At 39.8% G+C, this 15,160-nt stretch overlaps 2 protein-coding genes across 3 annotated transcripts in view; both read right to left on the minus strand.

The window, feature by feature from the left end:
- The window catches only part of cpne2 (copine II), a 59,082-nt gene extending 54,046 nt beyond the window's left edge, over positions 1–5,036 (minus strand). The window contains exon 1 of one of the 2 annotated variants that reach the window (XM_084059949.1): positions 4,921–5,036. Coding sequence is in view for 1 of the 2 variants with exons in the window: in XM_084059948.1 (XP_083916074.1) it covers positions 3,799–3,862 (64 nt within the window). In the remaining variant the exon portion in view is untranslated. Of the gene's footprint in view, positions 1–3,798; positions 3,921–4,920 lie in introns of those variants that run through there. The other variant, XM_084059948.1, reaches the window with a different exon arrangement.
- A 1,417-nt stretch (positions 5,037–6,453) lies between these two features.
- The window catches only part of nlrc5 (NLR family, CARD domain containing 5), a 38,678-nt gene continuing 29,971 nt past the window's right edge, over positions 6,454–15,160 (minus strand). Inside the window, exons 39-51 of the mRNA XM_084060756.1 lie at positions 14,695–14,778; positions 13,944–14,027; positions 13,561–13,647; positions 13,261–13,344; positions 12,717–12,815; positions 12,136–12,219; positions 11,781–11,864; positions 10,378–10,461; positions 10,030–10,113; positions 9,818–9,895; positions 8,626–8,709; positions 8,269–8,352; positions 6,454–8,159 (exon numbers count right to left, since the gene is read on the minus strand). Of these exons, the coding sequence (XP_083916882.1) occupies positions 8,069–8,159; positions 8,269–8,352; positions 8,626–8,709; positions 9,818–9,895; positions 10,030–10,113; positions 10,378–10,461; positions 11,781–11,864; positions 12,136–12,219; positions 12,717–12,815; positions 13,261–13,344; positions 13,561–13,647; positions 13,944–14,027; positions 14,695–14,778 (1,111 nt within the window). The 3' untranslated portion in view covers positions 6,454–8,068. The remainder of the gene's footprint in view (positions 8,160–8,268; positions 8,353–8,625; positions 8,710–9,817; positions 9,896–10,029; positions 10,114–10,377; positions 10,462–11,780; positions 11,865–12,135; positions 12,220–12,716; positions 12,816–13,260; positions 13,345–13,560; positions 13,648–13,943; positions 14,028–14,694; positions 14,779–15,160) is intronic.

Genomic DNA, 15,160 nt, shown 5'->3' on the forward strand with positions numbered 1-15,160 from the left:
TAGACCCAACTCAAGGAAGTTCATTAACCACTTACCACCCTAGCATCCTAATTCTGGGCATCATGTCATAATAGGCAAACATTTGGCCAAAATAGACAAACATTTGATGAAAATAGTAGATCTACAAGCTCATAATGCATCACGATGAGAGCTTGTAGATCTGATATCTTCAGAAAAGATATTTGGTGTAGAGGGGGGGAAAGGACCAAGTAAAGACCCCTGGGGGACCCTGGTCAACAAAGTACTGTATATAGGGGTTTAAGTGGTTAACAAATATTCCAAGAAATAACAAAAGAGGATATTGTGCAGGGCCATTCAGATGATCAGTGATGTAATGACAGTAGTGATGGTGTTGTAGGATGCTGTAGAGGACTTTGATCACATAATCTGTGGATACATAGCAGATGACAAGTCAGGCAAAGGTACACAGTAAATGTAGTGTTCATTTAACTCTGAGTACAAATGTCTTGTCCATTTGTTCACTCTCAGGGTTACAAATGGATAAATTAACACATTTTTCTGAGTAGATTTTTTCTCCTATTTCCTCTTTGATCTTAACAGAGAAATTCAGCATCAGGGTTGGTGTACGTCACAGTGCAGGTTGTTAAAAACCTCAGATAATGGCATAGCACAGGGGCTCTCACTTTTTCATACCAGGGTCCCATATACTGTATTACAGATTCACAGATTCTACATATCTGTGAATCTGCAAACACAGATTCTAACACAAAAGATTCCAGAGCCCCAGTACTGCATCCTGCAAAATCTTTACAAGTATTCTCTCCCTATTCCCAGGAAGTGATACACAACTTTCAGTTATGAATGATGAATGATTTGTCTAACAGAATGTATCATTACTTTTTCCTGTTCAACCAGAGAACTACTATAAGAGATTCAAGTTTGCTTTTTCCCCCCTTTTTTTCTCCCTTCTGCAAGTAGCTTCAGAAGAAAACCGAGATTATATTTCTTCTACAGACAGCAAAAATTAATAAAATAATAAAAGAGGATATTGTGGAGTTTGCCAACCAATGCAACAGATTTTATGGAGTGATTTGAGGGGTGCCTGAGCGAGGCGTTTACCAAGTGTGTCCCCGTTTCGAGCAATGTGATGTTGTGTTGATCTTGGGGACTCGGCCCTGTCTGATTTGCATGCACATAACGTGGGAATCAGTTGTAATCTATTTCAAAATTGCATATAGCCTACAGTAGTAAGCTACATGTCACTGAAAGTAAATGAGACCATTCCCAGGGTTAGTCTCCATATGGACTGTGTTGAGTGTACATATCCGTCCGTATCTAGAAGTGTTGATAGGAAGCCTGTTTTTGTTCCATCAATGTTGACATTCAACCAATACGTGGTTTGCAGAAACGTAAGTTGTTTTTCTCTGGTGATTGGGTTGGGCGACCCAAAGCTTTACACGGTGCATCAGATGAGATGACCTATAAGGCTATAGTCTTTCCCACAGCTTTCCTGGGTTCGAAGCAGACACAAGGCTCTTTGCTGCAGATTAACCCCCGTGTGGGCCCCTGGGCCGATCATCTTTTAGCCCCCCCTTCCCCCTGCTCATGTTTTAAGACATACGTGTGGGTCAAGAAAACACCTGTAGACATTTTAGCATACAGGATTTACAGTCTGTAACCTAAAGTACAGTATGTGCATGTATGTGCATGTAATAATGATTAACTTGTGCAGTCTTGCAGACATTCCGCACCAACATTTCACTACTTGTATATAGTGAGTGACAAAAATCCTTCTAACCACTGCTGTAAATATAGAGGGGCCCATATATTTGATATCTAATTTGATTAATCTATACATTTCAGTTTAGTATATTGTCGATGGCCTCGCAGCCCAGTTCCCCCGAAGGCCCCTGAGAGTCAAGGGCCCCACTGGCCCAATGGATAATCCGTCCTTGGCTGCATGTGATCCCCTCTCTCTCTCTCCCACCTTTCCTGTCTCTCTCCCTCACTGTCACTATCAAGAATAGAGGAGAAATGCAAAAAAGGAAAATAAATTCATGACACCATATAAATTGAGCAATGAGCAAATTATCAAATTGCTGGGACAATGCAGCCAATTGGAACAAACACAAAAGCTACAGTAAACAAAATTATACTACCAACTCAATTACAAACACAAGTGTGAGTCCCCCCTACAAATAAGAAACATCTAGCATTACTAAGCCAAACACATACAAGCCTTCATTTGGCAACCAAACGACTTGGAAAATAGACGGTTGTGACAACTAGGCCCAGATACCCAAATATACCCTCCCCCAAGGAATTTAACTAACAAATATTTTTTAGTGTGATTTCAGCTCCTCAATATTGTAGCAACAAGACACATTAATAGCAATAACATAACGACAACAATATTATATAATATGCAGTATTTAAATATTTACTGTGTGCGTGCGTGCGCACGTGTGTGTGCGTGAGCGTGTGTGTGCGCGTGCATGCATGCGTGTAAATGTATCTGTATTCTGTATATGTTTATGTATACTGTTAGTCTAAAGTGGAGGAAGTCTGTGTGTGGAAAGTTTTTAGTAGTGTGTGTACAGCCTTGATACCTGTGCATATGTGCAAATTTGTGAAGTCGTTTGCTCATTGCTCTCAGAAATAAAATGACTCTCAGGATTTTACAGAGCACCACAGGACCATGTGTCCAAAAACACTTACCAACAGCAGAGTGCTGGAACGATATGGTCTGTTGCTAAGATACTGACATGTCATAGCAGGCATGCCACACAGTCCAGACCCCTCCTATCTGGTACTTGTGGCGGTAGCCAGCTGTACATTAAAACACCAGAGCAATCGTTTACATTCATTTAGACTACTTAGTCATTTAATGGAGTGTGAAGGAGTGAAATGGCTGGATAAGTGACTTAATTCATCAAATTAAGCTGCTTCTATTACCCGTGAAGGACCCTTTTCATTAAACACAATCCCCCATAATATAAGGAACAAAACAAAATATCAACCTCGACAACGTTAACAGATGGAATGACTTATTACAAATAGAAACTTCACACCAATAGTGCATTTCTTTTAAAGATTGTCCATAGTAAGGCCACTAGATCAATCATCAGGAAGGGACAATATATTTTTACACTCAATAAATATACTTAAAGCGGCACTATGCAACTCTTTTTAATGAATACAAAATAATAATTGTGTCCAATCTGTATGGTGGAGTATGTTAATACAATATAACTTATACAATTGGGGTGGCTGTATTTTGTCTCCCTGCTCTTCCATTGAGACATTCAGATTGTATCAAAGGTCATGTCTCACCCAGACACAGGATCCAACACAAATTTTGACCTGATAGTCAAGATTCAATTTATCCCATGAGCAAGCAGGCAGGCTCTATCAAAAAAAATCAGCACTTGCTTCAAATCCAGGGTAGTACATAGTACAGCTTCAATAAGCATGACAAAGTATGATACACGTTCTTAATCGCTTATAGTGCATCTTTGGTTCAGTTAATTGATGCAGGATGAAAGGTGAGCTACCCAGAATTGGACATGGCTACACTTTTCAAAGGATATTGGCAACACATTACAATAACTGTACTGACCTCATTGCATCATTTCGGTGCTGTACCCATACTACAGTAGCTGTATCGTACAGTAAGTATATGGAACATAACCTATCCCACTTCAGTGTTCCTCTGTGGGACGATATTTCGTCAGCATCCACTATGTCAGTCTGGGTAAGTTAGCAGAACTTTTAAAGCATACCCTACTATGCCCAAAAAACAGTGTAATGTGCCATAATCATATTATAATCACTTACTCAGCATTTGTCCCAGACGCTGGGGGTATTTACAGAGACCCTGATGAGTTCCACGCTCAGCCATAGTTGCAGTTACAATACATGTACAGCAAACTCACTTTTGGAAGTAAAGTCACATTCACTTGAATCATCTCTCTATGTGGACACCTGACAGAGCAGCCAGGTGAGGTAATTGTGACAAAATCTGACACAACATACTGTAAAGATGTAATGTGTGTGTGTGTGTGTGTACACACACACACACACACACACACACACACACACACACACACAGTGGTGTAAAGTAACTGAATACATTTACTCAAGTACAATTTTGATGTAATTTTACTTTACTGGAGCATTTCCAATGTTCTGTACTTTTACTTCTACTCCACTACATCTCAAAGGCAAATATTGTTCTTTTACTCCACTACAATTATTTGAAAACTCTAGTTACTAGTTTAAATAGCCAATGGACAAGCTCACAGTGCACATTGTGAACTTGTAGATCTGCTATTTTCAAAAGATTTGTATATATTTGAAAACGTGTGAAATGGGACATTCTGTATAATGAGTATAAGCCTATACTTTCTACTTTTGGTAAGTGCACACACACACACACACACACACACACACACACACACACACACACACACACACACACACAATCAAGTAGCCTACTGCGCAGTGGAAACTCTCTCTCACTCCTAATTGTAGAGTGACCCGTACAGACATAATTTAGTTAAGTCTAATCACCTGTGCGCTCTGCACTTAGATGCGTGACAAACAAGAACAGACTGCTTTTAAAAACAGCAATCATACAATTCAATCAGATATGTTCATGTCATTGTAGCCACACGTCAGGTCAACATAAAATGCACTTATTCTCAAAACAACAGTCTCATAATGTAGAGCTGAAACACGCACGAACACTTCTTTCAAAGTAGAAATGTGTTTTTACATCTGGCGTCTTCTTGTCTCTTATTTTGTCACAACCACCACAATCCTGCACTTATTAAACCATATACCCATGATATCACCCACAGCTGGTTAGGCTACCAGCATCACGCACCTCTGGTAAACCACGTAAAAAAACTAAAGAATCTGAAAGAGAATGACATTCTTATCAATACATTTACCTACCTCAGTAAATCACGCAACTTCTCGCGCGCACCTCCTCTCTTCAATTTACAATGTTTCCTTCTTTTCCCACCAACAATGCACTTCTTCTCCTACAATAGAATGCACATTAATAGAGCAATAGAGCTGATCTGGTCATTTTATTCCAAGAAGTGTGATGGAAACCGCAGCGGTGTTGGGCATAAATCATTCTCTCACTGTCTGCTCTGCTATAGGAGGCTGAGTGATTAGGATGGAGAGATGCAGTGCAAGTGGATGCAGAGGGAAAAACCACAGGGGCTCCGCTCTCATTCACTCTCTCCGAGTCTGCAGGGGTGGAAAAAGTATTACTTTACTTTTTACTGAAGTAAAAGTATCAATAATGCAATGTAAAAAGTCCGGAATTAAAAATGTACGGTGTAGATTGCAGAAATACACAGGTATTGGTAGGAAAATGTATTAAAGTACCAAAAGTAGAAAGTATTCATTATGCAGAATGTCCCAAAACACACGTTTTCAAATGTATGAAATGTATTTATATCTAGCCGATCTACAAGCTCACAGCAAAGCATTGTGAGCTTGTAGATCGGCTATTTTTAAATGTATGCCGAAATGTATGGGGCTGAAGTGGTTAATGTATGTTTAGTAATACAAATCTGAATCTAAAAAGAATAAAGTTTTCAAACAACTGTAGTGGCATAAAAGTACATTACTTGCCTCAGAGATGTAGTTGAGTAGAAGTAAAAGTATTGAAAATTGGAAATAGGCTACTCCAGTAAAGTAAAAATACCTCAAAATTGTACTTAAGTAGGCTACAGTATACTTGAGTAAATGTACTTAGTTACTTTACACCACTGCCTACACAACAACTATGAAACTGTGACACAATTAAGGGATGTGGGTGTGCGGTGTTTATTAATTATTATTAAACAGTTACTGATTTAATTAGTTAGATATAAATGATTACAGCCTAGTCTTTAATGGCTCTTGAAAACGCACTCTCAAGAGTCATCGCCCTTTCATTCAATTGCGAAGTGCAGCGAATGTAAAATAGAACATTAATGGCATCAAATTTGAACATCTGCACAATAGACATAATGTAGGCTTTATGTATTTCTTTCAATGTAATGCTCAGTGACACCCCCTTTTGGTCAATATTGGTAGCACAAGTTATGATGTGCTTTGCTGTCAGTCCCATGATCAAAACTGAGAGATGCACTTTGTTTCATCATAATACATATATGTTGTTTTTAACAAAATAGCCATATGATCATGTTTTAAATATTTCATGTTGTGTACTATTTTTTTGTTTTAGTTATACAATATACCTAAAACAAAAAATAATTGAAACAGATTGAGTTACAATTTGTAACTTAATCAGTATTACGTATTACAATCCAGAACCATTGTTATTGCGTTTAATTGACCACATTGACCGACATTTCGGTATAAATCATAATGAAGAAGAATAATAAGGGGGAAAAAGTGTATTAATCTCACCTCCAGAACTTTTTACATGATGTAAGCATTATTAAATGATTGTACAAGTCAACTGAGTCAGAAGAAGACAAATCATTTTAATGCAGCAACCCCATCAGTACAACATTACACTTTAGTACCTGTCTACTCGATTTGTGCCTCAGAGGCATGCTGTCGATGGCGCAAAAAAAAGTACCATCATTTCACATTAATGCCAGGGACTTCAAACTAGATTTTAGTTTGGCTACTATTTTAGCATGCTATCGGTTCCTATCCACCTGTTTCCTAGGCTTGTGTTTTCCACTTCCTGATGGATTTCATTGGATCAAAAGACAGGAAGTGGAACACAGTGAAAAGCCTAGGAAACAGGTGGATACAGTTGCTCAGGAACGGTTTTGTCTCCTCCAGGCATCAAGTCAAAGTGTCCTTGAACAAGCCAACTCTGAGACACAAAGCGAGTAGACACAAAAGCGAGTACTAAGGACAAATATACTGAAGGGAGATATGGTAAGGTGAAAATAGGGGGGTGGGGGGGGTGTTCCTTTAACCACTTTGAATCTGACTTCCCAATATTGGCACGTCATCAAAGGTACAAGTGTTCAAAAAATGTCAAAATAAAAAAAATAGCTAAAATAAACAATCTAGCTTGTAGAGCCGTAGATCTGCCAGTTTCACAATTTATCATGCAACAAAATATAGAAAGAAAACTATACTGTACATACACTATCTTTCTGATAGAACACAGTCTCCCAAAATTAAGTAATTAATACCATCATCAACTATTAGATCAAACTCAGATATTACAGCCAAATAAAAACTGTTTAAAAACCCGGTCATAAATACGTAAATGGATGGAGACCACTACCTGAAATAACCAGGAGTAAGGATGACTGTGTCAGACCTTCCTCTGGAGTCATGGTTTTACTGAGAGTTTGTGGGTGTATGTTGCTTTTGAGGAGTGTGGTCTCCAATTATTGTAAACATCGGATGCATCCGAGCCTGTCTCCTTTTTAGAGGATACTATTCATAGAGGCTGAGACCTTCTAATACAGTGCAATTCACTAACGTAAAAACAAAAGTGCAATTTTCTCCACACACCTCTATATCAGGGGTCTTCAACGTTTTCAGGCAAAGGACCCCCTAGCTGAGAGAGATGAAGCAGGGACCCCCTCTATATTGTATAAAATTGTGTTTCAGATTAAACCTTTTTTGATTACTTGGTCTGCTCTTTTTTCCCCTCTACACCAAACACCTCTTTGCCAAAAAATAGCCGATCTACAAGCTCACAACGCCGCGCGAGGCGTTGCTTGTAGATCTGCTATTTTTTGGCTAAAGTTCTCCTCAGAAAAAAGGATGCTAGGGTTCAAGTGGTTAAGGTAAAAAAAAAAATCATATCACACAAAGATTTGGCGGACCCCCTGTAGTAACTCTGAGGACCCCCTAGGGGTCCCGGACCCCCTATTGAAGACCCCTGCTCTATATAGTAAAAACAATGAATACACAGTAGGCTATTAGACTAAGCTTTTTTGTGTTTAGTTTTTTTGAAAAACAAAACAAAAAATCTAAATTGAAGCAACTCTGTTGCTACTATTTAAGTCATTTTTAACCTTCGTACTACCCAAATATAATTTCAGTGTGTCCCAGCATTGAAATCAATCTGGGCTGGGTTTTCAGCCATGTGATGACCTCATGTCTAGTACAATGCAGAGGAGAAGTTGAGCCTACTGTCCTTCAGCGCCAGTCTCACAGCGTCATCGTCACGGATGTTCTTGTTCCTCCACAGCCTAAAGAGGAAAGGCATTGTGGTACTGTACAACTTTGTTCATCTGATTGGCAATGCAAAAGCCCACATTCTGAACAGCTACAAATTAAAGCTACAGTCATTTACAGTACCTGATGAGTTGTAGAGCAGGACAGGCCTGTAGAGCTCTAAGCAGAGCCTCTGCTCCAACAACACTCAAACTGTTGGCCTCTAGACTGGGAAAATTAAACACACATAATTAGGCGATGTCTTCTAGCCAGTAGACACGAGTGTCCGTGCATGCATGTGTTTGCGTATGAGTGCTCTGCTATCCACTCATTCAGTTACAGACATTAAAAACTGTGAGTTCCCCCGCACAACCACAACATTCTACCGTTGATCTGTTGCTAGTTCCATGGCAGCAATTTAGGTCAACTTAGCGCGTGTGTGTGTGTGTGTGTGTGTGTGTGCGTGCATTCGTATGTGTCACTGTATACTGTTCAACTTACTCCAGTCTAGTTAGTTTCGGACACAGAGGTAATACGTTGGCCAATTCTTCTGCCACATCATCCCCACATCCATTCCAGCCCAAACTGAAGAACAGAAGAGGGGGAGCATAGGTCAAGAGATAAAATGAGACATGTGGCTCTTTTTGACTACTAAGGGTAACCCAGAACCTTTCATAACCTGAAACTTTCCAGAACCTATGAAGTTCTGTGGTATTTGTTTTTTGTTTGTTTCCGTTTCCAGTTCCATTATGGTTCTATTCCAGAATTTCAGTGTAAGGATAGTTCATGTAGACACAGAAGGCAGAATGTTTATATACTTCATTCACTCTCCCCGGACCCCCCCCCCCCATTCGCTTACAAGCTTATACAGTTGTACTCCTTTAAGGCAGTACGTGCAACCTCTTGTCATTCTCATTCGCTACAAGCCAACTCACTCACGCCCTCATACCCACAGTGCAACTCTGGCGGGTCATTTAAGCAGCTTCTGCTCTCTGTTCATTCTACATGCTTAGCTGTCATTGCAGGTTGTACAGCTGTAGGTTTTCAAATTCCCTCCACCTCCCCGGCCTCCTCCCTGTGGCATTTAGTTCATATTGTTATAGGTTGATTCTGTGTATTGTACTGTGGTTCTATGGATTATACTATGGTTGTGTGTATTGTACTGTTGTTCTATGGATTGTACTATGATACTGTACAGTATGTGGTAGTTTAATTAGGCATTGAAGGTTCAATGTTTATGTAAAACTGTATTTATGCTCTGCTCTGGGGTTTTTGTGATTGAAGATCTGTGTCATGTTTGCACAGGGAATCTTTAATATCACAAGAGCAGAGTCACACCGCCAAACTTGAATGCAATATCATTGTGTATATGGTAATGGTTAATAAATGGTAAATGGATAATTAATGGTCTGGTTATTTCTGAGCTGAAGTGTCTAAATGAACTCAGGGTTAGTAACACCTCCTGAGCAGGGCCCAAATTAGGTTCTGAGAACCCTATATGAAACCGAGCCGTAATGTATGGAAACAAATCCAGAACCCGTTAAAAAATGTTATATGGCACGGCACGCTTCACTTAGCTCTTGTAGTCGAAAAGAGCCAATATATACAACATGTTAAAATGGTACTTCCAGCATGTACATTTAGCATCAGAAAGATGTCTGATTTCACCACTCAGTTTCCTGTTCCCTCTTACCTCACATCCTGTATGAGGTTGCAGTGGACTAGATTGGCTGCTAAAGCGCAAAGATTGGAAGTCCCAATCGAGGTGAGGCTGAAAGACAAAGTAGAAGAATATTTATTACACACCACATAAGCCATGCAAAGAAAATAATAATTAGTTCTGATGGCAGTACTGTGTTTTCATTCATACTGTATCAATAACCAACATGCTGAAAAGAAACTCACTGAATCCTGGTGAGGTTCTTCATATGGACTAGTGCTGTGGACAGACTGATAGACCCTTTAGAGCCTAGATTGTTCTGTGATACACTAAACAAAACAACAAAACAACAAAACCACACGCGCCACACGCACATGCACATGCGCACACACACACACACACACACACACACACACACACACACACACACACACACACACAGGATATAAAAAGGAACCTTAAACTCCTAGATTACCGTGACAATATAGGATAAATATCAGGAAAATGTATGTGTTTTGTGTGTGTGTGTGTGTGTGTGTGTGTGTGTGTGTGTGTGTGTGTGTGTGTGTGTGTGTGTGTGTGTGTGCACTTACTCAAGCACACTGAGGTGTGTTAATGAAGGTAAAATCAGGGCCATCACAGCAGCAGTGAGCTCACTGAGACTATTACTGGACAGACTGGAACAGAGTGGAGATAATCATTTATCATCCTCTAAGTAAAGATGTTTCATGTACCATTTGCAGAATTAGTTTAACATGTATATTGCTGTACCTATAGGAATGTCTCAATCTGACTCAAGGTATATTTTAATTGATTGGCATGATCAGCTATATTCAGCCACATCAATACAGAGTATAATGTGCATTTTACTGCATCGCATTCCATCTAAGTCATCTGTCGTATAACGGATAATACCCACAACTACATAAGTGAGGAAGAATCCTGTGTGTTGGGGCGCCGATAGCCGAGTGGTTACACTTATCACATACAGTATGCTCTGATGCCTGACATTGAGTCCCTGCTTCGATTCCCGGGCCATGTGGACCTTTGCTGCATGTCCCTCCCTGTCCCTGACTCTCTCTGCCAGTTTCCTGTCTCTCTATACTGTACTATAACAATCAATAAAGGCAAGAAAAGCCTGGGGGGAAAAAGAAAGAATCCTGTGTGTTTACTGTTTAGCGGCAGCTAAAGATCTGCTGTCTGCAAAGGTGGAGATACTGTACTGTGAAGTGGACATTCTGGCCAAATTGTACCATATATTTTCAACAATAAGGATCATCACTGACCAAAATCTAATTCAATGTTTCAGTTTAGAGTGCAGACTATCATAGTGAAACACAAGGAAATGCTGTCTACCATTGCATCAGCAAATTACAGTAGCTGCAAAGCTTGCACCAAAACAGCAATGATACTGTTAGTAGCTATGTTAATTATAGACATTTATCATTACAGAACAAGCATGGCAGATGGCAAAAGAACATGTTTTGGATGATTTGGTAACTGAAAGTGAAAGCAGTCCAGCAGCTACTTGTAATGTCTGTGATGCAAGTGTTGCGAGAGGCATCAGGCATTATCTAAACTGGATAAGTACCTTATGTCAGCACCTTGGGGCTGTTTTATCTAGGAAAATATATTGGATTGGGAGTGGGCCTCAATATCAGCAAAAACTAATTAAAATATAGCAAATGGCAACACTTGATTGTGGCATCCCTTATAGTACCTTCCACCCAACTATTGTAAATCAAAGAACAGAGCAGAGCCCCAGATAATACTGTGACGGAAAGCTATTTGATCTTAGTCCAAAATGGAGAAGAAAATTACTACAAGGGAAGCAAAATGAACTCAGGAGAGAAAAAATACCCATGAGAATTCTTCTAGGTGGTTTTTGAGATAAGACTGCATAACTCTGACATTACATTGGATTCTTCTTATCCTACTGTAATTGTTAACAATGTAAATGAAAACTCATCTTGAATATTAATAATCATTTCTTTACTTGAGCTCCTCCAGTTGACTGCATGTCCTCAGTGCATGAAGCAGCTTTTCTCCTGATTGGTCACTGATACCGTTATTTGAAAGCCTGAAGGACACACACATACGCGAGCGCGCGCACACGCACACACACACACACACACACACAATTATCAAATAAGTTAATTATTATAATATTATGAGCAGATGTACGTGCCAGTAAAAAGGTGTCATACAACAGGACATTATCTTTTGTAAATATTTATTGTAAGAGTTATATTGTATTATAATTGTTATACCCAAATTAGGCAATATTCTTCTATTCAAGTACATTTGTCCGTGACTGTATCCGACTCACTGATGAAGATGACCCAACCCACCTGATCTTCCTGAGACCTGTCCAGGTAGGAAGGACTCTGGTCAGCTGTTCAACCCCTCTATCAGCCATTCTCCAGTCCTCCAACCTGCCAGCACATGTCCAAATACTCATCAACCAGATTTCATATCCATATATCCACTATATAGATTATCACCTGGGCGGGCATTTGTCAGTGTCCAAACATTATCTGAGATGTCTTTGCCCAAGGTTGGATAATACAGGGCAACAACAAATGCTGTGTGATTTGTTTATCACACCAAATGTACTTCCCTGTAAATGCAGTACCAGACCAATACATTAACATTACTATCAACAAGGAACTCTCCAGTCCTGCTTTAATTCACAGATTGTGTGTGAGCTGTCTTAAAACATGTTGCTCGCATGCAATTGAAGGTCACCGTTTTCCGCCCTGTCCTTCCATTGCACCCAGATAACGCCAGTGTCTCCTCAGCCATGACTTCTGTCCATGGTCGACACAGATCCATGGCTGAGGCTCTAGGTTGAGCAGAGGTCGCGTGTGGTGTCAAATCTCTGCCCACCATTTCACTTTGGCTGTGCTGTGTGTGCGTGCGTGCGACTTACTGTATCTCCTCCATGTGTTGGAGTTTCTCCATAGCAGTTAGAAGACCCAGCATAACCTCTTCTTCAGATGGTCCCAACACTTTGATGACCTTATTCAGACTGAAAAACACAGAGACTAAAGTTTGCTAGACTGCAACCATCAGGAAGATGGGACATACAACAAAGATAATACCAATCCACCTCCCCACTATGGTGTGCCTGCCCTGCACTACACACTGACCCAATCTGCCTGGTCAATACTATTTGAAAATTGATATTTTTGAAAAATTAATATTATGAAAATAACACATCTAGTTGCTTGGCGTAGTGAGCTTGTAGATCACTATTTTCAAAATGTTTGCCTCTTTCTTATATCATTTGACAATTTGGCCAATGCTTGACTAGTTTTATAGTTTGTTGATTACTTTTGATGCAGTTACGGTCTTTTCTTTTTTCCAAAAGTCCTTAGATTGTCACTTCGCTGTCATCTGGGGACCCCCCCCCAAAATCATGTGGGTCCCGACCCACAGGTTGTGAACAACTGGAGCACTAGATTGTTACTTACTTGAGTTGGCGTAAAGAGATGAGCTTTCCCAGTTTCTGTGCCAGACACACTCTGCTGTCCTCATCCAGAGTTACGGTGTCCAGACTGGACACACACACACACACACACACACACACACACACACACACACACACACACACACACACACACACACACACACACACACACACACACACACACACACACACACACACACACACACACACACACACACACACTTAGCATTAGTATTAATAATAGCAGAGAGGGAGAAAGACATTTGTGTATGTGTATAATGTGTACAGTATGTGTGTGCGTTACCTCAGCCCTTCCAGACAGCTACAGCATCCTAGTGCTGTGAGCAGGGCCTGCATTCCATTCACTGTCCATCCACAACAATGGGACAAACTAGAATAGACAGGTGTAACGCCAGCATTAGTATTGCATATGAAATAGTTATTAGCTTTGAATATGCGGTATAGCCCCTTAAGCACTCTTCAAAAACCAGTGTTAGAAAATGTTTTACTAAATTAAATTAAACGAATGGCCTAGTGAAATAATTATAAAATTCAATAAAGTGAATTATAAAAAAGGTGAAATTACAAAAGAACAAGTAAAGTTACAGATGAGAAAAATGTGCATGGTAGGATAACATACTGTACCAACTTGACTACAATATTATTTATGCACAAGACAGAGCTTACTTGACTGATCGGAGATGGGCCATCTTACATAACGCTGAGGCCAGAAGCTCAACTCCTTTGTCAGTGATCACATGGCCTGAAAGACTGAGAGAGAGAAATGGCAGGATTATACAGCCAAACTATTACACAATGTTAGTTTAACTCAGGCCTCTAGCTTGGGGGTGGCAAACGAGCACATTCAGCCTATAATTATCCAATGCAGTATTTTCTAGTGTCCATGCAAGCGCTAACAACATCTCCCAAATACTGTGTGCGGAATCTGATACTGTGGATTTAGTGTTCCTTATGTGGGTGTGTCAGCAATATTGCAACGCGTAAGATTCATTAATAACATTAATATCCCCACCACACGGCTTTGTCAAGCGTATATACAGTATCTAGGAACACAATTGGCCTGTGTTCGGGGTAGGGAAGCCAGGGCGGGGAGGGTGATATTTGTCACTGCGCATACTCCTATGGGTTGGTGCGGCACCTGTGAGCAGAGAGTGTTGGGCGGGAGGAGTAGGATGGAGACTCGGTCTGGCCTTCTCACTCGCAGGTGAGTCAGTAGGATACAACAACAGTGACAACACACAAATGTGTGCGGGGAGGAATGAATTGGCACGGCTACATTTTCTTGTTGGATATTAATGTTATTATTTATATATGTATTTGCTTTTTAACCCTTTTTCTCCCCAATGTAGTCATTGTTGGTAGAAACTAAATGAAGCGTGAAAATAATGTGTGTTTGTAAAAACAATGCTTTTCTTACTTCAAGCACTGCAGGGCTGTAGACTGCAGTAAAGCTTGTGACAGTAACACAACCACATCCTCACCGGTCTCCTTAGAACCAATACTACAAGATAGACCAACACATTTTAACAATTTTTACAAATAAATTGTAAGCACATTTTACAAATATCACATTTTACAAGTCATGTTTCCATCACCTGGGCTGAAGTGAATAAAATATGCAATGAGAAAATGAGTAAAATACAATTATTTAAGTTATTACTGTCTCACACCGCTATGTCCATTATAAGATGAAACCTATTACATAATTCTTTATTCGCTAAAAGAGTTATTCAAATAATTTCCGAATTTACACACGTTTTGTCAATATTTGAGGAATTTTATCATCGTTTTTGTCATATTTAAAAATGTGCCCGAAGAGTGGTACATGGAGACATGACTATTGACTTGATAACATAACCCTGACATATGAAAATGTCAGAATC

The sequence above is a fragment of the Gymnoscopelus microlampas genome, assembly GCF_963454915.1.
Source record: "Gymnoscopelus microlampas genome assembly, chromosome: 6".
NCBI classification, from domain to species: Eukaryota; Metazoa; Chordata; class Actinopteri; order Myctophiformes; family Myctophidae; genus Gymnoscopelus; species Gymnoscopelus microlampas.